The sequence below is a fragment of the Setaria italica genome, chromosome IX (assembly GCF_000263155.2).
Source record: "Setaria italica strain Yugu1 chromosome IX, Setaria_italica_v2.0, whole genome shotgun sequence".
NCBI lineage: Eukaryota > Viridiplantae > Streptophyta > Magnoliopsida > Poales > Poaceae > Setaria > Setaria italica.
In genome coordinates, this window is record NC_028458.1 from 41,354,060 (window position 1) to 41,378,111 (window position 24,052).

The 24,052-nt window shown below is 44.1% G+C and overlaps 3 protein-coding genes across 3 annotated transcripts; 2 read left to right on the top strand and 1 right to left on the bottom strand.

Moving 5' to 3' along the window:
- Positions 1-1,290: 1,290 nt before the first annotated feature.
- On the top strand, positions 1,291-2,744 carry LOC101753383. Its single transcript, XM_004983866.4, has one exon. The coding sequence runs from the start codon at positions 1,714-1,716 to the stop codon at positions 2,509-2,511; it is 798 nt and encodes a 265-aa protein (XP_004983923.1). The 5' UTR covers positions 1,291-1,713; the 3' UTR covers positions 2,512-2,744.
- A 4,337-nt stretch (positions 2,745-7,081) lies between these two features.
- Positions 7,082-14,117, bottom strand: LOC101753796 (pentatricopeptide repeat-containing protein At5g67570, chloroplastic). Its single transcript, XM_012842994.3, has 10 exons — positions 13,472-14,117; positions 12,678-12,869; positions 12,468-12,549; positions 12,182-12,373; positions 11,970-12,083; positions 11,207-11,300; positions 10,974-11,131; positions 9,201-9,635; positions 7,651-8,685; positions 7,082-7,541 (listed from the first exon to the last, which is right to left on the bottom strand). Exons 1-9 carry the CDS (start codon positions 14,062-14,064, stop codon positions 7,912-7,914), a joined length of 2,634 nt encoding a protein of 877 aa, XP_012698448.1. The 5' UTR covers positions 14,065-14,117; the 3' UTR covers positions 7,082-7,541; positions 7,651-7,911.
- A 1,878-nt stretch (positions 14,118-15,995) lies between these two features.
- On the top strand, positions 15,996-17,549 carry LOC101753125 (premnaspirodiene oxygenase). The gene has a single exon (XM_004986821.1). The coding sequence runs from the start codon at positions 15,996-15,998 to the stop codon at positions 17,547-17,549; it is 1,554 nt and encodes a 517-aa protein (XP_004986878.1).
- The last annotated feature ends 6,503 nt before the right edge of the window (positions 17,550-24,052 follow it).

The following is a 24,052-nucleotide window of genomic DNA, read 5'->3' on the forward strand; positions in this document are numbered from 1 at the left end:
TCTAGAAGCTTTGACATGCGAGGTAGGCACAAACACAAGATGGATGGAAATGAACACCAAAACGCAGTCTTTCGCTGCAATAAGACGAGCTAACGATATCTTCTCACCGAGGAAAACACTGATACGATCAGTGTTCTAAAATCAAAATCTTTGAACATCTTGGAACTGATGCATTTCCAGATGCCGTAGCTCAAGACACCTGTCTCTGGAAAATGCATTTCTAGGGTGTGGTGGCGTAAACCTCTTCTGCATATTCGTTTTAGCTGTCTGTACTCTGGAGAAAAGCTTTTTAAGTAGTGTACGTACAAACTTTTTTATGCAAAATTGTACCTGACGGTAAAAAATAGTTCTCTTCGATCTTCACTTATGGTTATGAATGTGATGGGTATAATACCACTGTTTGTTTGGCTAACCTGTCTCGCTCCAATATCTGCATTCTGTATATCTGGGTCTTCTGACCCTCATCCATGTACATTGCTTTTAATCCTGAATGAAGTGGAGTACCAAACTCTACAGATTTAGCTGATCCATTATAGGTCTGCATCCTGCCAAATCATCTTTGATCTGTCTGCGTCTGACACCTTTTGTGCTAGGGTTGAAGAATCAGTCGCTGATACGCACGGTGAAGTCAGAAGTGCTGAGCAGTGAGCGATGGAACTGGCGGCTCTGGGTGGAAGTGTGGAACACACAAAGGAAAGATAAAATAAATCTGGAAATGCGTGGTGGGCGCTAATTATGAGTGGCGACTGACAACGAGCCGAATGCTCGATTGACAGGTTCAACTCAACACATCACACATCACACTTCTGTTCGCATAGTTATTAGCAAGGCAGTGAGGGGGGAACCACTTTAATTTCTCAATTACTGGTAGATATCCACTTCAAATGCAGGTCTAATTTATGGTTGTACCTAATAACCGTCAGCAAGCTAGAGTGAGCAATGTTCATCCGAGAATCAGACGGTCCGTGTCGGTCGATTGAGAAATTCACAAATCTTGAGCAATAAAAGTATAACATCACCTTAATTTCTTTTTTCTTTTCTCATCTCATTTCTACAGTATTACACCCTCCGTTCTAAATTGTAGGTTGTTTTAACTTTTCTAGGTTCATAGATATTATTATGCATCTAGATACAGTATATTATTATCTAGATGCATAATAATATCTATGAACCTTAAAAAATCTAAAACGATCCATAATTTGAAACGGATGGAGTAGACTAGTACTCCCTCTTCCTCCGTTCCAAATTACTATTCGTTTGAACTTTTCTAGATACATAGCTTTAATATTCACTTAGATATCTGCTTATGTCACTTAAAAACAAAGCTAAAACAGGTGGAGGAATCATTCACTTATCTTATCCGGTCCGGACAGGAGCAATCCCACATATCAGCGTCCAAGTAGTACAGTCATGCCCTAGCTGGAGGTCTTCTTCTAGAGGTCTAGTAGCCATATTAATTTATAGTATTATACAAAACGACACGGAGGCTACGGCGTAATTATTACAAAGTCATGAGCAGAAGAAGCTTCTGCTTGACCATCGACCGAAGCAAATTAACCAACGCCCCACTCCCAGAGCAGCAGTACTCAGAGTCAGCACACCACCACCAAGCACCAATCAGCCAACCCTTTATAAGTGGGAAGCCCCATCAGGCGCGCAAGCAAGAATCCATCGGCGGCATGCCCCGATCGACCAGCCAACCACACCACCATCATGTTCTGCGAGTGCGGCACGGGCAGCTTCAAGCACGTCGACGGGGACGCCGAGGACCTCGGCTGCGGCGGCGGGTCGCCCAGGGGGATCAGGAGGAAGCACGGCGGCGGCGGAAAGGTCAACCCCTACGCGGGGCGCGGGCTGGACCGGTTCTCCGTCGTGCTCTCCGAGCTCGAGACCCGGCGGGCAAGGATCCTCCGCCGCGTCGGCTCCGACGACACCGGCCTCGTCCTCGTCCGCTTCGCCGTCCAGTCCAACGGCGGCTGGACGCCCGTCGTCGTCAAGCTCCCCGAGCAGCCGCTCAAGCAGAAGCAGGGCGCCACCGCCAAGAAACCGAGGGCGGCAGCGTCCGCGCCGCCGTTGCCACCTGCTCCTGCTTCGCCCGTCAGTCTGCTTGACCCGGCCAGCAGCCCGAGGGAGAGGGAAGGAGTCAAGAAGGCTACCGCCAAGGTGCCGGCGAGGAGGGCGTCGTTCTCGTGGGGGAGGAGGGTGCGGCGGCCGTCGTGCTACTTGCCGGCCGTCGTCGTGCTAACGCTGGTGAGCATCGTCGTGTTCGGGAGGGTGTTCGCCATCTGCCTCACCTCCGTATGGTGGTATGTCCTCCCCACCCTGGGCAGCTGCTACGACGACGGTGCCGCCGGCGAGGACGCGCGCCGGGCGGGCATGAAGAGGTCCATGGAGAAAAGGAAGCTCGTCTCGCCGCCGCCGCCGCACGCCAAGAAGGGCAGCAGCTGGGGAGTGCATGTGCATGAGGTGGCCAGCTCGCCAAGAGGCCATGCCAAGGGGAAGCGAGGCTGACGCCTGATCGACGCATATGCAAGATCGTGTGCAGCTAGGCTTCATGTGAATAATTAGCTGGGTATCATAGCTGGAAAAGGGATGAAACCTTACTCTCACAAATCTCATATTTTTTTCCCTTTTACATTTCTTCCTGTGTAAATTTGATGTTTCTCTTTGACAGTCTATCTTCTTGTGTTGTAAATAGTGTCACTTTACTTCATGTACATGGATGACGGCCTCTTTTAATTTCCTGTGTGGCTATCCCATCGAAGAACTGAAGAAGTATTCATAAAACTTATCATCTTCTTTTCTTTGATGCAATAATTTGTTGTGAATTCTCTTGTAGGAGTGCTTGGTGCGTTTTATAAGGCGTAAGGATACAGGAATAAGGGGATGCCGGCCCGAGCATTTTGCAAGTCCTTAGCATCCGGATTTTAATCATTGGATCAAGATGCAAATGTGCACGTGCGTTCTCCCTTGAGCCCAATCCTTTCTTCTTCCCTGGATCTCTCCCGAACCTCCTCGCCAAGCTCCCTCGACGCTGGTGCTCCTGCCCAACCCTCCCCCACCTATTTATGCATGAGATTTGTGAGAAATGCGTTTTGGCCGTTAAGTTTAGGAACGCTATATGCATAATAACACATGACAATTAACTTGTACATTCAGAAAAGCTATTAACTTGTATGTTTTTTTAGAAAACTGCGACCGCACACATCCAAATTCTTACAATAAATTCAGCTCAATAGCTGATAAAAAAACACAAAAAAATAATCATAAGCAATATGTATTATTGCTTATGTCCATTCTTCACGAAAATGTCCAAAATGATAATCTAATACTTTGCTCATCACAAGAACAGTCTCTCTTACATCCTCACGTTACAATAAATCGCAGCCGATATGAAAACCGTTTATCCAGCGGACACATCCTACTACCTTACGTACACCCAGGGAAAATCGTTTGGGAAATGTCGCTGCACATGTGCTTCTAGAAGTAGAGATGGGATATGAGTGTTGGAAAAACATCAACCCGTGGAATTTCTCATGTGAGAGATGGGAACATTAAGTGAGTAGCGCGTAGTACGAAGAACAATAATCATGATGAACCGCGTCACACCCTGCGTCGTCGTCGCGTCACATCACAGGGTTTTAATTAATTCGCGGCAGTTGCTGTGAATCGCATAAGTGATGGTGACGACGGCCGCCGACCCTCCGCGTAGAGAGCCGTTCTCGCCCGCAGCGGCACCGGTAATTCAACACACCAGTACGGGGCCGGATCGGAACTTGGATTGGAAGGGTGCGTCTCTAGCTCTATCCGCGATCACTGGATGCAACTGCAAACACACCAATGCCTTTCAGCATTTGAAACATCAAAGAGCAACGTCATTAACCTGAGAGCTGCGGCAGCAATATATTTTATATTCTATTCATCTAGTACACTAGAAAGTAAATCGGCAATGCTTTTTTTAGAATAACACCTGAAATATATACAGGGGAAGGAGCCTTCAATACCGATTCCTAACCCCCCTTTAGTACCGATTGTGCAACCGATACATTACTAAGGGGGACTTTTAGTACCGGTTGAAATAACCGATACTAAAAGGGTATTAAAAAATTAAAAAAATAAATCCCGCCTCCTAGCCGCCCCCCCTCCCCCCCAACCCTCCCCGCCTGGCCCCGCCGGCCTCCCTCCCCCCGCTGGGTGGACGGCCCCCGCCGACCTCCCCCGCCGCCATCCTCCCCCCGGCCCCGCATCCTTCCGCGGCCGCTCCATCCGCCGCATCCCGCCAGCCGCTCCATTCGCGCCCCGATGACCACCGCAACCGCGCCTCGCCTCAGGCACGAGGTGAGGGATGAGCGGAGGGGAGAGGAGAGGGGAGGCCGGGGAGGGAGGGAGGGGGAAGGAGGGGCTGGGTCGACACCGGCCTCCTGGAGGGAGGAGGACGGTGGAAGGGGAGGGAGAGGGAGGTGGAGGCGGGTGGAGAGAAAGGAGATAAGGTTTGCGTGAAAGGATAAGGCTAAGGCTTGCGCGGAGAGAAAGGATAAGCGGACGGAGGGAGGTGGAGGAAAACCTTTAGTACCGGGTGGGAAGTCCACCCGGTACTAAAGGGAGTCATGGGGGGCTCTTCGGGAACTTCCGTTAAGTCCAGTACTAATACTCACATTAGTACCAGTACCGGGCTAAAATGCAACTGGTATTGAGCATTGGGATGAATGCTCAGTTTTCCAGTAGTGATAGAACAACATCGTCCTCAACGTTAAATGCGTCTCCTGAAAGTCTGAAACAATAAAACACGTCAGGCACTTGAGATCAGGGATTAGGATTTTGTTTTTCAAATTTTTCGGTCCTTATCAAAAATACTGAATTTCGTGAAATTTCGACCGAAATTTGGACAAAAAGTATGTCTTTCGCTGAATAGACCGAAATTTTGGGCAAACATTAATTTCGGCCACCATTGAAAAGACTGAAATTTTGAACACTGCTTGAGATATTGGAGATGTGTTGATGTAATACTTCTTCTTTTATATTCATGTGCAAATAAGGCGGAAGCAGGGAGGGCTAGAGCAGGGTACAGGCAAATGGAGACGAGGGTGTCCATTTTAGTAGCTTTTGGCAAAACCAGTTTAATTTTTTTTAGTGCCCTATGGAAACAGCCATCTTTAACTTGAAGAGTGTTCGGGAGCCATTTTTGTCATTTATTGATGGTCTATACGAGATCTTTCTATGAATTATTTTACTTCATGGCGCAGTGACTTTGAAATAATCAACTTGCATTGATCTGTGATAGATACAGAAAGGACATTTCTTTCAGCGTTTAGTTAGTGTCTGTGTAATCCTGCCAAAAAGATGTCTCTATTTATATGGTTGCAGCAGCAGGCGCTCATCATGTTTTAGCATCTTTTTTCTGGTTGTTTCTTGAGATGTCTCTGAAGAGCAGTATTTGAAAATGGAGTGTAGAGGTAAATTTGTAACGCGCATTGCTACTAGCTAATGATTTTGCACTGGTTAGGAGAGACGGGTTCATTCCTTTTCTATTTGTGTGAAAGGTTGACGACTACCTAATCAAATTTGGCAGCCTAATCACCCTATTTAGCTCAAGCTATTTTAACTGTTATTGTATTGGTATGTTGCTTCGTCTTTAATTTTATCTGTTTTGGTTTTTGTCCCTAGGATGGATAAAGATGGGTATACATGAAGGGTACTGGTTTGCTTTTACTACATCCTTGGCTTTTCTCACATATTACATTCTTTCATTAGTGATTACATGAAACATCATGGTGTTTTTAAAATTTTTTAGTGGCTACGAAATTGGTGCCTCTATGTCACTGCTTGCTATAATAGTGGAATCACAATATGTGAATGCTAATTAATTTAGTGATCCTGATGAGTTCCTTGAGTGAGTTTTTTTAGTTTTATTAAGTTATGGTTTGAATATTTGCACATATGATTAATAAGGTTGTTGAGTCCGTTTGGATTTTTATTGTGCTCTAATTAAATCTGCACTTTGGTCTCCAATTTTGCACTTCTGAACTTTTCAGGCGTGTTGATTTTATGTAAATCCATTAATTGCCAGAAGTTCATGGTAAAGATTGTGGAAAAGAAATGAAGTGACTCATTAGTATTGCTAGATTTGGTCCTGAGATATATTTAAACATTTAATATGCAGTCTCTCCAAGTTAACAAAGATTTTTTTTTTCATTTTTCATTTTCATTTTATAGCATTAGCATCTCAGATATGATCATGTTCCAAGCTTCAAATCTGTCAATGATTGACATGGCTCACTGCACAATCACAGAGGGAAATTTGTTTGACCTGGTCAGGCAATGCCACAATCTGAAAGAATTGGACATGGGGCTTCACTATGGCAACATATTGATTCGCTCAGAAAGCCTAGAGGTACACAGGTCTGGTGGTCAGATATGAGAAATCTGATAATTCTTTTTGCTCCGAAGTTAAGGAAAATTACAGTTGGGGGTCCTCAAGTGCTGCACCCATCATTACTACTGCGAATCTGCGATCACAATAAGTGCAGCTCCTATGCCTACGGCATGTATGGTTCAATCTCTAAACCCGGAGCTTCATGATTAACCGTTTTTACATACCGCAGGTAAGTTTGCGAGGATGATTTTCCTGCGTGGCATTTTTTTTGTCACTGATATTCTTCTCTGAATCTGCATTGCATTTGTCTAGGAGGATTCACTTATGCCTAACTTGAGGGTGCTTGAGCTGACCGTTGCATGCAGAAAGGCCAAGGAAAGAAAAAGCCTCATGAATTTTCTGAAATCATGAACATTTCTGAGAGAGTCAATTCTTTGGGTAAGCATACAATTGTATATGTTTGATGTAGTTGAAAAACATGAATTGTGTGATTGCATCTACCTCGTATGGTATTAGTCTGAATAAGATATGTTTTTAAGTCTTTACTGAGAGTGTAGGAGCAAACTGTTTTGCCTTTCTAAAAATAACTTTGTTGGGGTATTTCTTTTGTGGTCATTTTATTTATTTCATTTTATTATTTTCTTACACTGGTCATTTACCTGTAGAGGGTTGATGATGCCTCACTGTCACAGTTGATGACATTGTTGGTGAATTGGAGAGTTGCATCAACTCGCAACTCAAGATACTAATCTGAAGGATCACAGAGGTGGACAGGTTGAAGATACAATCGCCAGCACGGTTCTACGTTATGCATCAAAGCTCCAAGTTTTGAACTTGATTACTTCTTCAGGCAACCCGGAGTCTTCTGCTGTTCTGAGTAAAGCAACCCAGCGCCATAAAGAAGTTAAACATGGTAAGAACCCAGCGCTACTGTTCATGGCCCGACCGTACAAAGTCAGCTGGTAAGGGGAAATTGAAGTGCCTGAATGAAATCTACATGTTTCTATAACAATCTTTCCCCCGTCTGTCCCAATCTGTGCTGACTATGGATGCCTATCACAGATTGGGTAAGGACGGTGTCCACCTGTTCCTGAAATGCAATTTTGCAAGAAATACGGCTGGAGGAGAACTGCTCCAAACTAAGGCCAGTGGTATCGTCCAAACCACCCTAACAAAAGTGAGTTACAGAAACGGATCAAGATCCATACCAAGGCAGTAAGAGATAGGTGTAGTAGATAGGAAGTTTGATTAGGAAACTGAGCTTAAGTGAACCGAACCTGTTTTAGTATTTTGTTCCTGAGCATAAGTTACAGTGTTTCTGACAACAGTCGTTGGCACTGGATTCAGGTGTACGTCTTCATATTTCTCATCCTTTCTGACAGTATGGACTATCCATGATGACTTAATGAGATATAGTGTGTTTAAATAGAAGACTCCTGATGACGATTCAGGCAATACTGAGTCCAGCTAGAGTTGCATCAACAAACTTGGGGAGATGCAAGAATTGCAGTCCATATCAAATAATATCTGGCAGCATTTCATGATCCTCTAGTACGAGTGGTTCTGCTTTCTGCTTTAGGATCAAACATGTCATTTATCCTCTCCTGCTCCCATAATTCGAGAATTTCTGATGCTGATGGCACCTCTCTGTACAAACTGTCACCATAATAACTCATGGAATCAAGTACTTCATCAATTGCTGATACCTGTGTACCCGATTGCCCAAGGTCACATTGCCCATGTTTGTTTTCCAATCGTGGGCGGCTTAATGAAATGTCCCTGCTCATGACAGCAGCAACACCTAATTGAGGGATATCTCTATCAGAATCAGGGGCATCAAGAAGTTTGTTGGTACACCAGTACTTGCGAGTGTCAGTGAGCTGATCCTGTTCTGTAAGATTGCTGCTTGAATTTTCACCCTCATTCTCTAGCAATGAACGTTCATACTGTTGAGTACCCGTACCATCCACCAGCAAATATGTGTCCTTTATTGAAGTTGCCTCACATTGGGACTGCAGTGCTCTTACTAAACTAAGTGCAGGATCTGCATCGATAGTACCACTGGTACTGAGGTAATTTATAAGGTCCCGAAGAGCATCAACGCTGAATTGATGCTCATTTTGCTGTAGTATGTTGGCCCACTCCACCTCATTGGTTTTGATTGAAGCCTCAGCGATAACAGTCAAGAACTGCTGAACCCTTCCATAATCTCTTTGAGCAATAGACTGGCATATCAGTTCAACAATCAACTGTAGATCAGGGATTTCTCCTCTTTCAAGTATTGAGTCGAGCGCATGCTCCAGCAAATATGACTGCACCACAAAATCATCAAGAGATTAAATAATTTCTATTTTGGCCACTCTTAGAATAATTGAAATTCACAACTACTTTTGCATGAATTTGTTAGCATTTAACAAGTCTCCTTTCAGTTGAAGTATACATTATCGAAAACTCCAAAGATGATGACATGACGATAACAATGCAGATAGCAGGGTGGCACTGAACATGACAAATTCCCTTGGATGCAGGGTAGACATGCTCAAATTATTTGGTTAAAAATTCAGTGGAAAGCTAACTTTTGTATATGTTAAATAAAATGTAAACAAAAGATTTGCATAAGAATATACCAAACGCTTAGAACTGATTCACTATAGTTCAGTATTTGGTTGGGTTATTACTCAGTACTTCAACAGGAATTGAAATAACAATTATGTATTTCAAAACTATTCCGTGTAGGTATACAAGGAATACAATCAAGTATACATGGAAAGCATATAAACAGCTATACAATCCCTAATATTCTGAGATTGTATGTAACAGCCATTACCTTTCCAGCTCTACATGCCTTGATGAGCAACCATGAATATTTGCTTTGATCTAGATGGTGATGGGACAGAGCCATCTCTCTATACACATTTTCAAAGTATTCCCACTGTTGGGCAGAAGCAGATGCTTCAAGCATAGAGCTGTATGTATATACATCCGGCATAAGTGATGAATGCTCATGGACAAATGTCTGAGAATTTGAGAAACAAGCCTTGGTTGTTTCAAACAAGTCCTTTGCCTTTCCAAACATATCACAACGTCCATAAACTTTTAACATGACATTTACAGTCCCAATATTTGGTGTGCAGTAGTCCTTCATTGACTCAAATATCGAAATACATTCATAGATATATCCACCATTAAATGAGGCCAAGATCATTCCAGTAAATGTGTACTCCAGTGGTTTGGTGAGGGGAAGCTGTTTCAGCTTGCCAACCTGAAAGGAAAAGGTAACTTAATAAATACATTTCATCTGTCTAGGTTGCTTACTTTTGTATAGAAAGGACCTAGCCAAGTGATAAAAGTGTGATGTGGTCATTGCCATAGCAAAATACTTCTTATGTTAATTCAGTAAATAAAAGGGTGCAACAATTGGGATTTAATAAAGGCAAAATGCCAAACCACAATATGAACAATTAAATTCTAAAAGATAATTTTAATCTCATTAAATAACATGTAATGTGAGTGGTCAAAATTTATACTGCATTGTCCCTTTAAAACTAAGCATTAAATTTAGTAAGTGGAAAGAACCAATATTACTATTTCCCATAACATTAGTGACCTTGATAAATAACAAGGTTAGCGATTTCCCATGCGAGCAGAAATAAGTTTTAAATCAGAGGAATCATCTCCCAAGTGTTAAAAACAAGTGCAAATAAGCCCCTGTGCAGAAACAACACTAAATTTATCGTTCACGGCTTCCGATCAGTATAATAAAGCTTACAATTAATTAATAAGAAATAATAAGGCTATCTGTCAGCCTGGATCGGACTAGTTTCCTCTCTTTCTGACACTCTGGGACGATCTGGTTGTTAGAACAGGCATGTGTATGACTATTTTTGCACCAAAGAGGGATCCATGCCCCTGCCTAGGAAGAGCAGCCATAATTCTGATGCACGCACCTAACACAAAAGGCATCATAGTATCCACACAACTACCTTCGACATGCACAACGCAGCAATACAAAGAAGAAATATGGGGAAACTTGATCTTAAAATTGATGTCAAGGCACCTGCAGACTGATTGGACTCCATGATGGTGAAGCAATAGGGAGGTAAATACTAGGATTTGCAGTTCTTAAGGCTTTTCTTCTGCTAGTGTGGTAAAGTCTGGCGTATGCTGAAATCTTGTAATAACGAACATATACATCATGGATGCAGAGGCTGTAATACTTGTTTATTCCATTATCTAAAAAAGGCTGGAATACTTTTTAGCTTATACTACCAGGAAAATAAAAGCAACTAGGCAGCAATGTGGGGCAGTACAATAGAAGCTAAACACGGGGTTATTTGATCTGGAATTCACATTAGAGGGCAAAGATTTAAAGACTTAACGATTTTAATGTTAAAATTAGACTTGGATAAAAGTACAAGGAACAAAACTGGACTTCCTTTTTCACATTGAAATTACTGACAATTAAATCTGCACCTAGCGAGACTTCCATATTGAGAAAAAGTTCATGAAACAAATATTGACTAAAAATGATAGCTCTTAAAGAAAAGAGAGGCATAAAACATAGTCTGACAGATGAATGTGTAGCATAATAGTTGCACACCTGTAACATAGCATCTCTCCATCTTCCATTATTGCAGAGACAGCAAGCTAGTTCATAGTAAACACTTGCAGCTCCAACAACTCCTCTTTGTTCCATTTCATTGACTGCTTCAACTGCTTCATTGATTTTACCCTGTTCCCAGAATGCTCTTACAAGCACTGTTGTGCACAAATTATACCGGCTATCAATTTCTACGTAAAAAGTTATATCAGATTATGTTTACATAATATTACCTTTGTAAGTTATTGCTCTTGGAGGTATCCCATTTTTCTGCATTTTTTCATAGAACTTCTGGACAAAGTCATATTTCTTGGCTTTGAGCATGACCTTCAAATGTAGCTTTAATAAGTATGGTAAGACCTGTCTTTTTTTAATCTATATAATAAATACCACACTAGGGGGTTTCCCTAACTATATTTCGCTCAAAAAAAGTATGGTAAGACAGCACAACACATGACCATACTAACTAAGCTCTAAAGAAGAAACACACTTATATATTTGTTGATTTTGGTCCAATGTAATATTAGTTGCTTTACTTGAGAGTAAACTTGACTAAACTAGATATAGCATTAGGAATATCCAGGCAAACTGTTCTGAAATGCGCCAGGATATGAGATAAAGAGAGGCAATAAATAAGTTTAGATAAATAAAGAGAAATAAAGATAGGAGAAGACAAGTCTATATAACAATGCTAGTAGAGAAATTCTAAACCAGGACTGCTATGAAACAAGACAGAATTCTAGACTGCTCTAAGTTAGCTTCCATAAAGAGGCAGGACTGGATAATCCAACAAGTAAGCAAGCACAAAACATTGCCACAGTGTAAGATCTATCACAAACTAAAAGGGTAAGCACATTGATACCAATTTAAAATAAGGTAAATATAAAATCTGTTGAAGCTATCCTCCTTATAAATTTAAACAGTGATTTCCAAAGACACAGCACAACTAACAAGCATGATACAATGTTTCCCAATTGTATTAAAATTGAAGCTTACTTCCATGGCCAACCCAAATGTTGCTCCTGTAGGTGGTAAACTACTAATTCTCATTTGTTGAAACACCCAAAATACCCCTTTCCACTGCTGTGATAGAACACAAGCATTAAGTACCTATAACATCAAGGGACAAGAAAATTTTGTTTAGAAAAATATTGCTGCAAAGAGAATTAGGTAAAAGGAAAGAACAAAGGGCAAGAGGCAATCCTCACCGAGTTATAGACGAGTACATCTGGCTCCAAGGAAGGATCCCAATCCTTGCGCCGCATCTTCATTACTCTCTTTGAGGGCTTCTGTCTCATATACTCAATAATCTTGATTAACTCCTTCAGAAGACCAGCTCGACCAAGTGTAACAGCAATACTATGGTATGCAGGCATATCAGGGTATATTTGAGCATCTCCCTGATGTAAATTACGAAGCAAAATAAAAATATTAAAGCCATCAGATTTTCTATTTTCATTAGGTTGGAACAAGTTAACAGGAAAAGGTCTCCACCCGCATGATGTTGAAAACTCGAAGTGCTTCAGTTGCCCTCAACGATTTCCCAAGGATTGAGAGTAATTTTGTATACACAAATCTAGATATAGAAAAATCATGTAAGTCATGGGAAGTATCAATGTACAAGAACAATGTTTGTCGGATATGCTACTAGCGATGGCTGGGAAGCAAGACATGAAAAAATGGGAATAAGAACAATGAAACTACCTGCTTTTCCGATGCCTGTAGCTATTTTCATTATACACCCACTCAGTAACAGCTAGAGCCTGCTTCCAGTTGCCTCGTGCCTCAAGCCCATCTAGTATTCTTAGTAGATTATCTTCATTATACATGAGGTCAGCTTTTTTCATCATTCTAGTAAGCCTCCAATCACGGGAACTTAAGGAATCTTCGTTCAGCCTAATGGCAAAATTTGCTTATTCAATAATGTATGATCATTTTTATACTTCTTATTGTATATAAGACAATGAAACAATAAGCAATTTATTGACCTGAAACCTAACATGATACAGAGAAAAAAGTACGGTGTTAAGTAGAAACATATAAATTCAATTTCACAAGATCATATGTAAACACTTACTTGATGGCAGATGCTTACTGTGCAAAAAGTAAACTAATGCCTTCCCCTTATATGCCTGCTTGATGAAGCAAAATGTTTTTTTGGGACCAATTACTAACATTATATATTTAAAAATATAGGATGTTTTTGCTTTTTGATCATTTAGAAGATTTGATGCAAACAATGTATTTTATACTAGTGCCCTAGTAAAAACAATACAACTGGGGGAAAAAATTTAATGATATTATTTTTATGTAGTCTATCAATATAGTTTTGCATCCGTTGGTCTTCAAAATGTTATAAGTTGGAACTTACAAATCTCACAGGAACCTGAATTTAGTGACAGGAGTATTCCTTTCAAATAATTCTTTACAGATCAATGATTCAATCCTTTCTTCAGTTTTTCACTATGAACATTATGACATAGCAAGAGCAGAAATACCTGCTGACGAGCAACTGAATCCTCATCTCCTCGTCCCCGGGATCCGCATCCCAGCCGGTGCCGGGACGCTTCTGCTGCTTCCGCTCCGCTGCCTCGGCCTCAATGTCGTCGTCCAGTAACCAACGGAACCCATCGCCCCTCCTCGCCACGAGCATCTCTCTCAGACCCTCGAGCCCCTCCTCCTCCCCGTCGCCACCGCGCGGTGGCGCCACGCCGCGGGCGGCGCCGTCCCAGGGCCGCCCCACGAGCGCGCGGTACTCCGCTGCAGCCGCACGGAAGCGGGTCTCGTCCTCATCCTCCTCCACCACCGCAAGCTTGCCGTCGCGCGCATGTAGTGCCGCAGCGGAGGAGGAGGCGGCGGCGGCGGCGGTGTCCTTCCTGGCACGGCGGAGTGCCTTGAGCGCCTCCTTCTTGCGGAGGGCGTGGAGGATCTTGGGTGTCGGGGAGACGCCCCGGCGGAGGAGGCGGCGGCGGAGCGTCTCGGTGGTCGGGGCGGGGCGGGGCTTGCCACGGCTAGGCGATGGATTCGGGGTGGGGTTCTGGAGGTTGAGGGAGAGGTGGAAGCGAGACGGCGGCGGGGAGGAGACAGCCATGGCGCGATGGATTGCGCGGGAGTAAGGATAGCACTCGACACTCGACCGCCCCCCACTTGTGAGGCTGAACGGTTTATCGACATTGGATTTCTTTTTCACTGGTACGGTAAATAGGTGAATTCCACCGGTACGGGTAAATAGGGAATTCCGCGTGTTGCTGTAGGAATTTAAAAGGTTGTAAAGTCCTCCGTACTAAATAAGTATCCAATCAAGGAACGAAGGAAAGAATTAAAAAGTGAACAATTTGTTGATATCAGCAACCGCCTAATGAACGTACATATACGTTGTAAATTTAAGTCACAAGTCCTCACTCGTGAACCAAGAATATGTACTAAGTAGAGTCAAGTAGGAACAAAATCAAAAGTCATGAAAATTACAACGGAAAGATATTTCCGCACAGCAGTGAGCACATCATGAAAAATACAACTGAATAATGGGCATAGTTCCTTTTTTTCCTTTGAGAAGGGATCATATTTGTCATGCTTCAATTGATTTGATGACCATTTACCAACTAAAACCATAGAAATTATACATACCAAGAAGAAAAAGAATCAGACTATCCTATAAAACATTTTAGAAGAAATGAAGAATGCACGGTTACAGAATAACATGTTGTAGTAGTGCAATTTTTGAAGCATAATTGCCATCATAAGATTTATGTTTTTAGCCTCAAGGTGAAAAACGCTTTCATAATATATAATTCATATGTTTTAAATTATAAAAATTTCTAGGAATTAGTGGTTAAAGATAGAAATGTTTGAGTTAGGCAGAAACGGAGAAGAATATTTTCTCCACCATGTATTACCGTGCATGGTTTTTCTCCAAACTAAAAACTATATAGACTTTTCATAGGATTGTATTACGACGATAGGGTTTAAAGTTTTCATCATTGCCGAGTACAACTCATGTCCTGCTTGCGTATTCCACACCACACCAAGATGACCCTGCTGGTTCAATGTCCACAAAACCATTTTCTGTATTTTAAAAAAATATGGTCAAATTAGTGGTTAATAAACACTTAAAGTCAAGTACCTATATATATGCATCTCTCTAGCTACCAGAGTAGTACGTAGTCGTAGTCTCATCAATATGAATTTGTTGTTGTTTAGAAAGGAGATTAGCAGATGCATGCTATATGTACGTGCAGGCCGGAGGAAACAGATAGGCACCGTCACCTCCCTAATTTCTTAATCATTTGCATTGGTGTCCTGACTGCCCTCTACACCATGCCAGCGTAGAACGATTCGTGTTTGACTGAAGCAAGTCAAGTACGTGCTTAGACGAAGCCCGGTCGGTCCTTTTGAATAACCAGATCATGAGATTCAGCCTGAAAAGTATTTTTGAAATAAGGCCAGCCAGCTTCATGAGTTCATTCAGCTCAGCTGCCACCCAAGGTCGTAAGAGGCTACCGTATTTTTGTTTCCTAGCTAAGCTTACGGGAGTTGTCAGAGAAGTCATATAACGTCGTTGAACGAGTCGATCGTAGTAGTCCCGTACAGCATGCCTCCTATGAGATGCTGCCTCATCGTCTCAGCATTCTAGGGCCGGGGAGTTGCCAGAGAAGCAACGGGGCTGACTTTTTCGAGTCGTTCGAAACAGATTATTCGACGCTCGATCAATATACATTATATGTATCATATCATCGTTCGGAAGACAGTTCATGCGCACAAACCATGGCTGACTGTGTCAGGCAAGAGGGCCGAGAAAATTAGCAGAACGATTTGGAGGTTTGTTTTCGACGAGCCATGGCAACTAACGCATGCAGCTAGTAGACCAGTAGTACAGCCACTCGATCACAGCACTATAAATAGAGGGGCACATGAGCACATCAGATCATCAGCTCATCACAGAGTTGCCTACGTGACCACAACTCTCCATCAATCGTGCTGGTCTACTCTACACAGCCTACACCACCACAAGTTTAGTCAGCCATGGAAGCACACGTTCTGTGCCAACCCCTCCTCATCTCCGCCATCGCCGTGGCCCTCGTGCACGTCCTCAGGCGCTTCCTCCTCGGGCCCAAGAAGGCGCGGCACCCGCCGGGCCCGTGGAAGCTGCCGGTGATCGGCAGCATGCACCACCTGGTGAACGTGCTCCCGCACCGCGCGCTCAGGGACCTCGCCGGCGCCCACGGCCCGCTCATGATGCTCCAGCTCGGCGAGACCCCGCTCGTGGTGGTGTCGTCGCGGGAGATGGCGCGCCAGGTGCTCAAGACGCACGACGCCAACTTCGCCACCAGGCCCAGGCTCCTCAGCGGCGAGATCGTGCTCTACCGCTGGGCCGACATCCTCTTCTCGCCATCCGGCGAGTACTGGCGCAAGCTCCGCCAGCTCTGCGCCGCCGAGGTCCTCAGCCCCAAGCGCGTCCTCACCTTCCGGCACATCAGAGAACAAGAGGTGGCGAGTCAGGTGGAGAGGATACGAGCGGCCGGGCCAACCACGCCGGTGGACCTCAGCGCGACGTTCTACAACCTGGCGATCAGCATCGTCTCCCGCGCGTCCTTCGGCAACAAGCAGAGGAACGCCGACGAGTTCCTCACGGCGATGAAGACCGGCGTCGCCCTGTCCAGCGGGTTCAAGATCCCCGACCTCTTCCCCACCTGGCGACCGGTCCTTGCCGCGGTCACCGGCATGCGGCGCACCCTGGAGGACGTCCACAGGACGGTGGACTCCACCCTGGAGGGGGTCATAGAGGAGAGGAAGCGTGCCCGGGACGAGAAGGCGAGGTCCGGCAAAGCCGCAGACGCCGCCGCCGAGGAGGAGAACCTCGTCGATCTCCTCATCGGCTTGCAAGAGAAAGGTTCCTCGGGGTTCCACCTGAACAGGGACAGCATCAAGGCGATCATCTTCGACATGTTCACGGCGGGGACGGGGACGCTGGCGTCGTCTCTGGACTGGGGCATGTCGGAGCTGATGCGGAACGGGAGGGTGATGGGCAAGCTGCAGGGCGAGATCCGGGCGGCGTTCCGGGGCAAGGCGGCCGTCACGGAGGCCGACATCCAGGCGGCCAGCCTGTCGTACCTGAAGCTCGTGATCAAGGAGACGCTCCGGCTTCACCCGCCGGTGCCGCTCCTGGTGCCACGGGAGAGCATCGATGAATGCGAGATCGAGGGCTACAAGATCCCGGCGAGGTCCCGGGTCATCGTGAACGCGTGGGCTATCGGGAGGGACCCGAAGTACTGGGACGATGCCGATGAGTTCAAGCCTGAGAGGTTTGAGGGTAACGCCATGGATTTTATGGGGAGCAGCTACGAGTACATACCGTTCGGTGCTGGCCGGAGGATGTGCCCTGGCATTTCGTATGGGCTCCCTGTGTTGGAGATGGCGCTCGTGCAGCTCCTCTACCATTTCGATTGGTCCCTGCAGGAGGGTGTCGATGAGGTTGATATGACGGAGGCGCCGGGTCTTGGTGTCCGCCGCAAGTCGCCTCTCCTACTCCGTGCCACTCCCTTCGCCCCTGAAACAGGGTGCAACGTACCTGTATAAGCTAAATGACATCGATCCATGTCTAAGTGTACGTACAATTAACTTATAGCACGTGCATATGTTAGTGTGAGTGTATAACATGTGGCATTGCTTCTGGTGCATGCAAGGTTAACATCAGGGAGTGTATATAAGTTTTGTTCCTAATAAAAAAAAGACATATATTGCCTTAATTAAAAAAGGTTTGTGGATTCGATAGTGGAAGGCAGCTACTCCCAGAAAATCAAGACTTAAAAGGAGAGGAAAAGCTAATTTAGAAACAACAGAAACCCTGACAGAGCAACCTACTTGTCTCCATCGACTGCATAGCTGCATTCCTCCATGGTCATCACATTATCAGTCGAGAAACCACTATATTTTGGAGGAGTTGTCGAATGTTCTTGAAACTCTTTTCCAACTAGACGGAGTGGAAAAATATAATTACCGGCGGCCCAATGATGTTAGGTTATGTTCATCCGGTCGACAACAGGAGTGACGAGCTCCCGAAGCTATCTTCCAGATGACCGAGAAACCTGATGTGCAGTCGAGACACCCTCACACCCATCAGATCATATGTTCAGCCAGTGGGTTGCTATTAATCCCACATGTCAGTCAGCCACTATGAGGAACTAATTGATGGTCCACCTCATGGTTGCATCGTGTGATTCACTCTGGTTATATGGTCAGGAGCCGGTGCCTGCGAGGAGCGAAAAAAAATTCACTATGCCATCAGCCATTCCTATCTGCAGATCCTTCATCCATAATTGTGCTTTCATGTTGATGTATTCATTGGCCTGTTGACAGTCGAGAACAGAATTTTGATAAAACTCATGCTATAAAGTCTGCAATTGTACTACACTCTCAATTTGGTGCAAAGGTTACCCTATCCATGCTTTACTTCCAAAACGCTGCTCACAACTCAAGATGGCCTCTATGGCCTCGCTTCTTGCGGACCAATTCACAGTGTGCAGTGCAGGGTTATTCAACTGGCAGTTCTAACCACATCCACAGCCTGCCGGTTGCGTCCTACCAGCTCTCAAAGCTGCAAAAGACAGCAGACTGGAATACCGCAACTAGAAAGCTGCAATCAGAAACTAGTGACATAAATTCAATCTTTCGGTGTCAGATTCCATTTACATACCAAGATGCTGCAACCAGAAGGCTGATTACTTGGCAAAATCAAAGAGGCTCCTCAGTGGCGGGATTTTACATGTTCAAACACCGCAAGGCTTTGCCTTGCCTCAGGGTCATGGCTGCTGTAAAATTATGGGTTTGTTCATAAGATCCCAGACCAGACCACCAAGTGCTTTTATTTTTCAAAAGAAAGAAAGTTGCATCAGGACTAGACAAAAGTGTGCATAAAACATTTAGTCTGGGTTTAGGAGTATGTACCATACTTCCGTCTGACGGAGTTATTCTCTGCATTTTACTATACTCTCCCACAACCTCATAAATATGCTGCAAGAAAGTGAGCATAAACCATTTGCAACAACCTTCGCACAGCTGACAACACCCACACCATAGAAAACGAATGTCCCCTTTTCTGATGCGAGACATAAACTATACAATAGTTGCAACTGGCAACACAACTTACATTGCCACATAAATAAGTTTAGTCGCATAACAGGGAGGTTGCTAAACACTATAATCTCCCTTAGTAATCAAAATAAAGGTTAAAATGCTTCAACATCAAAATTACAATGTTCTACCAAGGCTAAAACATATCTTTCACCTAAAATTCTGGATACGTAGAACCTAGAAGATAGTTAACAGGCACTAAACCAGCATATGATACTACAATCATACATATCCAGCACAAAACGCCAAACTATAAGTTCATTCAAGCATGTGCCTTCTACTACAAAAGAAACATAACTTCCACATCCTAACAAACTTGCTCCAACAAAGATGGGTACCTGATTAAACTGAAGTGGTTCTTAAATTCTTGTTCATGACTGTGCTCCAGATCAAGAAGATTTGACTTCTGGTTTATGTATCTAATGCGCTACATGTGAATCTGCCCTCTGTTTTCTAGTTCCAACCAGCAAATGACTCCGAGAAAAGGGGTACATAAGGCAGACACCGTTTCCACCCATCGCGTTGACATCCAAGGTTGCGGATAACATGTACTTTTCTACGATCCATATCATAGCACCTTATTGTATTGTCCAAATCCGAAATAAAATATACCAAGTGGCATTCCGGATGAACAGCGATAAGACTATAACACTGAATAGGACCAAAACTGCTCATTCCATGTAATTAACTTTGAAGTCCTGACACTATGCTTGAAGATCCACTCATCACTAGAATAGTCCTCAAGAACAAAAACTGTCAGTTTGAAGTCATGCTCTTCGACAGTATTGAGATAGTAAAGGCACCCTAGTGATTGCCAAATGAAACCATCATCATTGCCGTGCGGCACAGGAATGGTCCTCCACGCCTTCCCCTCAGTGTCAACCGCCAGTACATCCTGATGTGCAGATGCGAACATATGGAGAATGCCATTGAGAAATACGGTGGTCAGATCATGGCACAAGCTCGCTTCGTCACTCCATCCACTGTCCCTGTGAGTCCACTCCCCGGTCAACGACGAGTAGATCTTGAGCCCATTGATGAAGACGTAGCTGTCTACAGGGTTTTCATCTGTCTCCACGAACTCGAACGCATGGAAGTGGGGGGAGACGGCCGGGTCGAACCCGAGCCGCGCCGTGCAGATGCTCCCAGCCTGGCTGGCGGGCAGCACCGCCCATTGTTCGGTAACCGGATTGCAGACAACGTAGCGGACGGTTCCCGCGGCCGTCCAACTGCGGCAGAGGAGGCGGCCGTTGCAGTAGACCAAGATGTTGATGTCAGCGTAGCCCGGGAGGAAGGAGAGGGAGGGGCGGATCAGAGGCACGCCCCTCCCCGTGACGTTGGTGAAATGGCGGGCCGCCTCCCTTCAGGTCGCTCTACCGTCTCCAGGCCCTGGCGCGACCTCATTGAAACATCATTGCAAGCGATCGGTGCTAACCGACTCGCATTTGAATCAACGGAGACGTTGTAGAGATGGTACGATCGGAGCAGCGTGACCGTACAAGAAAAAAAAAATCCCGCTCCAACATTTGATGATGTTGCATGCAACAAGCGCTATTCCCCACTCTCGCAGGCTGCTGCCTGCTGCAGCCACGCAAGCAGCATATCCATATAGAACAATAGCGTGCCAGTGCTAAAACGCTAAAACGGATCAGAGAGGCTGCACTTTTCAGCACGGAAAAATCATCTCCCTCAAAAAAAATCAAATTAAACTAAAAATAAATGAAAACTTTTGCAACATCTCAAATCACCAGGTGCCACATTGATAATCAATCATCTTACATAAAAGGTTAAGTGTATATGTTACAACTTGCAACCTCTATAACGAACAAAGAAAAGAAACTGCAACATATAGAATCACTTACCAAAACATTAGAAAATAATTATTGAAACATATGAAAAAAGTTAGTGCAACAAGTACAAATAAATGAGTCAACTAATTGTAACATTTTCAGAGGTATCTTACAGGAAATCAAATGAATTGTTGCAACATTACATATTTCTATAGAAAAGATTGGTTGAACAAGCACATGCAACATGAAAAAATTATTGTTGAAACAAACTCAAAGAACACCTGCAAATAAAAATCGAGTCCTGGAATGGAGCACTGAATGTCCCAAAAAAATCATGGGCCACCCCAATCTTACAGAAACTCGTGGCTATGAACAAGACATCCATCGAGGACCATTACATAATTATCACCGTTGCCTCCACGAACGAACTCCATGACCTCGCACATGAATGATTACCACACCACTGACAGCCTCGTACAGGGAGAGCTAAGTTGCCACCTATCTAGCTCGGAGGAGGACCATGCGCAGCAGAGGGGCCACGCCACCGGACCTCAAGCATGAGCTCGTGCGTGGGGCCGAGAGAGACAGAGGGAGAAGGAAGGAGAGAGAGGAAGGGAGATGAGTGGTTGAAGAAGAGGAGGAGCATGAGAGGATAAGGGTTAATGGGGGAGAAGGGCGGTTGACTGTTCTGGGGACAACTTTCAATATTTTTAGCTGGCTGACCGTCACGTGTTGTCCTACCGAGCGCCCCGCCACCTTCGTCCGATAATTTGTTTACGCGTCGGACATAGGAAGCATAGCATTACCGTTGAATCAATGGGCATTCATGTTTTTTTTGGAAAGAGATAAGTTGTATCCTTGTTGTTCATGGTACCCGGCTGACATGATCCTATTATGTACTGTGTGTGATGATACTTGTGTGTGCTTTCTATGATGATAAAAGTATGCGCACTGCTTTGTGCACTATGAGAGCGTATATCTAGTTTGAAGGTACTCAAATTTGAAGGCACTATTGAAAGCGTATATGAGAGTATAACATAATCAATGTAAAATGATCACTACCTCATGAAATTTGGAGGTTCAGATGCACGCAGCTTTGCCACTTTACACACAAGTCTGAGCACATACTACCGGTGTAAGTGGGGCTGAGTGGTTGGGTGTATGTCTCTCGACCATGAGTAGATGTAGGTGAGATTGGTTTGGTTGCCTGAGTGGCTACCGCAGCAAGGCCTTCCGCATGCAAAAAAGGAGGCGGGAGCCTGGCTCGCCAGAAACGTAGGTAACGACCGTTTTCGGCGGGCCAGGCTCGCACGGTGCAGTATTTTGTATGGGTAATGATGCAATTAGCATGTAATTAGCATATATTAAGTGATATTAGTATGTATTAAAGAATATTAAACTATAATAAGATAAATTAAGGATTATTTGAGCATAATTTTTAAAAAACTATTATGATGATTATTATTTAATAATTTTGATTTTATGCAACGTATCTTTGGATGGGTAACCAAACAACATCTCTTCTCGACCAGGCTCAATAGATACAACCAACCGCATTTGCATATATCTAGCCAGGTCAGACCATGCAATCAATCAATTAGACCTAAAAGCTCCGAGCTAATATAGATACAACAAACCACGGTTGCATATATCTAGCCAGGCCAAGCCATGCAATCAACCAATCAGACCCAAAAGCTCCGAGCTAATATTCACTTCAGATTTTTAGTTGGCCAAGTTTTTTTCTTTCCAGTAGTTGGCCAAGTTTGTTGAACATCTCATGATTTGTTGTTTTTCCAACCTTTCTCCTTTTGTTGCTAACATACACGACTACACGTGCATATAAAATGTGTGACACAGGTTGTATCGCTTCTGCTCTGTTTAACCCTTATATGTTTAAATCCTCTGATGCGTATACCGTGTGAAGGTATATCGTCTGTTAATGTAATTTTTCAAGAGAGCAATTTGGAAGCTACTTGCTGTGGATATGGATCCAAACAAGTAAAGGCCCTAAGATTCGGAAGAAGACTAGACTTTTAACATGACACAAATTCTCTGGGAACTAAACGAATCCAAAACATACAAAAGATACACGGTTCAGATAATTGTCAACTACAGGGAAAACACAAACTTAAAATGACAGGGTAAAACAACTCACGCAACACAGCCACGGTCACCGCATCCGCTTCTGCTTACAGCTCTGGAAATGCGACCATTTCTCATAATCAACGTCTCAACGAACACCGCATCACACTGGGCTAGATACCTTAACTTTCTGTCACAAGAATTTCTGTATCACAGAGGAGTAATTTGTTTCCAACTAAGAATACAACGAAACTGACCACAAAAACTAAAATGTTCAGCTTGGTCAAGTCAAATCTCCTTCAAACAGTAGCCCATGTCGCTTGGATTTAATGGAATTTGAATATGACCACAAGTCATACGATATGGGTACCACTCCAAGTGGATGAAGTCTTAAATGTGGGTGAATTATCATTTTCTTTGTTGCTTGCTGGATCACATAATTTGACTTTTCCATATATACAATTCAGTTGATTCTGCAGTTTGATTGGATGAGATCGAATGAGCACTTTGGAAACTACTTATGGGATTATGTGCAGCTATAGAGGCAATTCCAGCATGGTTCAGTGCAAAGGTCAAGTTGAGCAGGGATCGGTAGGACATGCTTCTTCTGGGTACAAGGGAGTCATAATACAGGACCACAGCAGCTGATTACAACCACACCAGAAAGGTGCCCTAAGATCTCCCTTGGAAATCAAAATACAGGTTAATTGCTTCAAAAGCAAAATTATGATGTTCCACCAAGGCTTAAACATACTTTTCAGCTGAGTTCAGGAGATATATAGAATAATACTACATGCCATGATTTTGTGATTGAAGTCTGCGACGTCAATCATTCGGGCGTGGAAGACAATACCAAGCGGCATCCAGAAGGTCACGAGAAAACAGTGCGCGATAGAGGACAGGGCAAAAGGAATAAACAATGACTCTACTATAGCCAGGACAATTATTGAGGAGCGGAGCGCCGTCTAGCTGTCTAGACAACAAAAGAGGTGCATGATTGAGGAGTCTCCCGAAGCCTCTGCTGCGATTATAAAAGAAGAAGCTGGGCGAAGCATTCGGCATCAACACACTACCGAT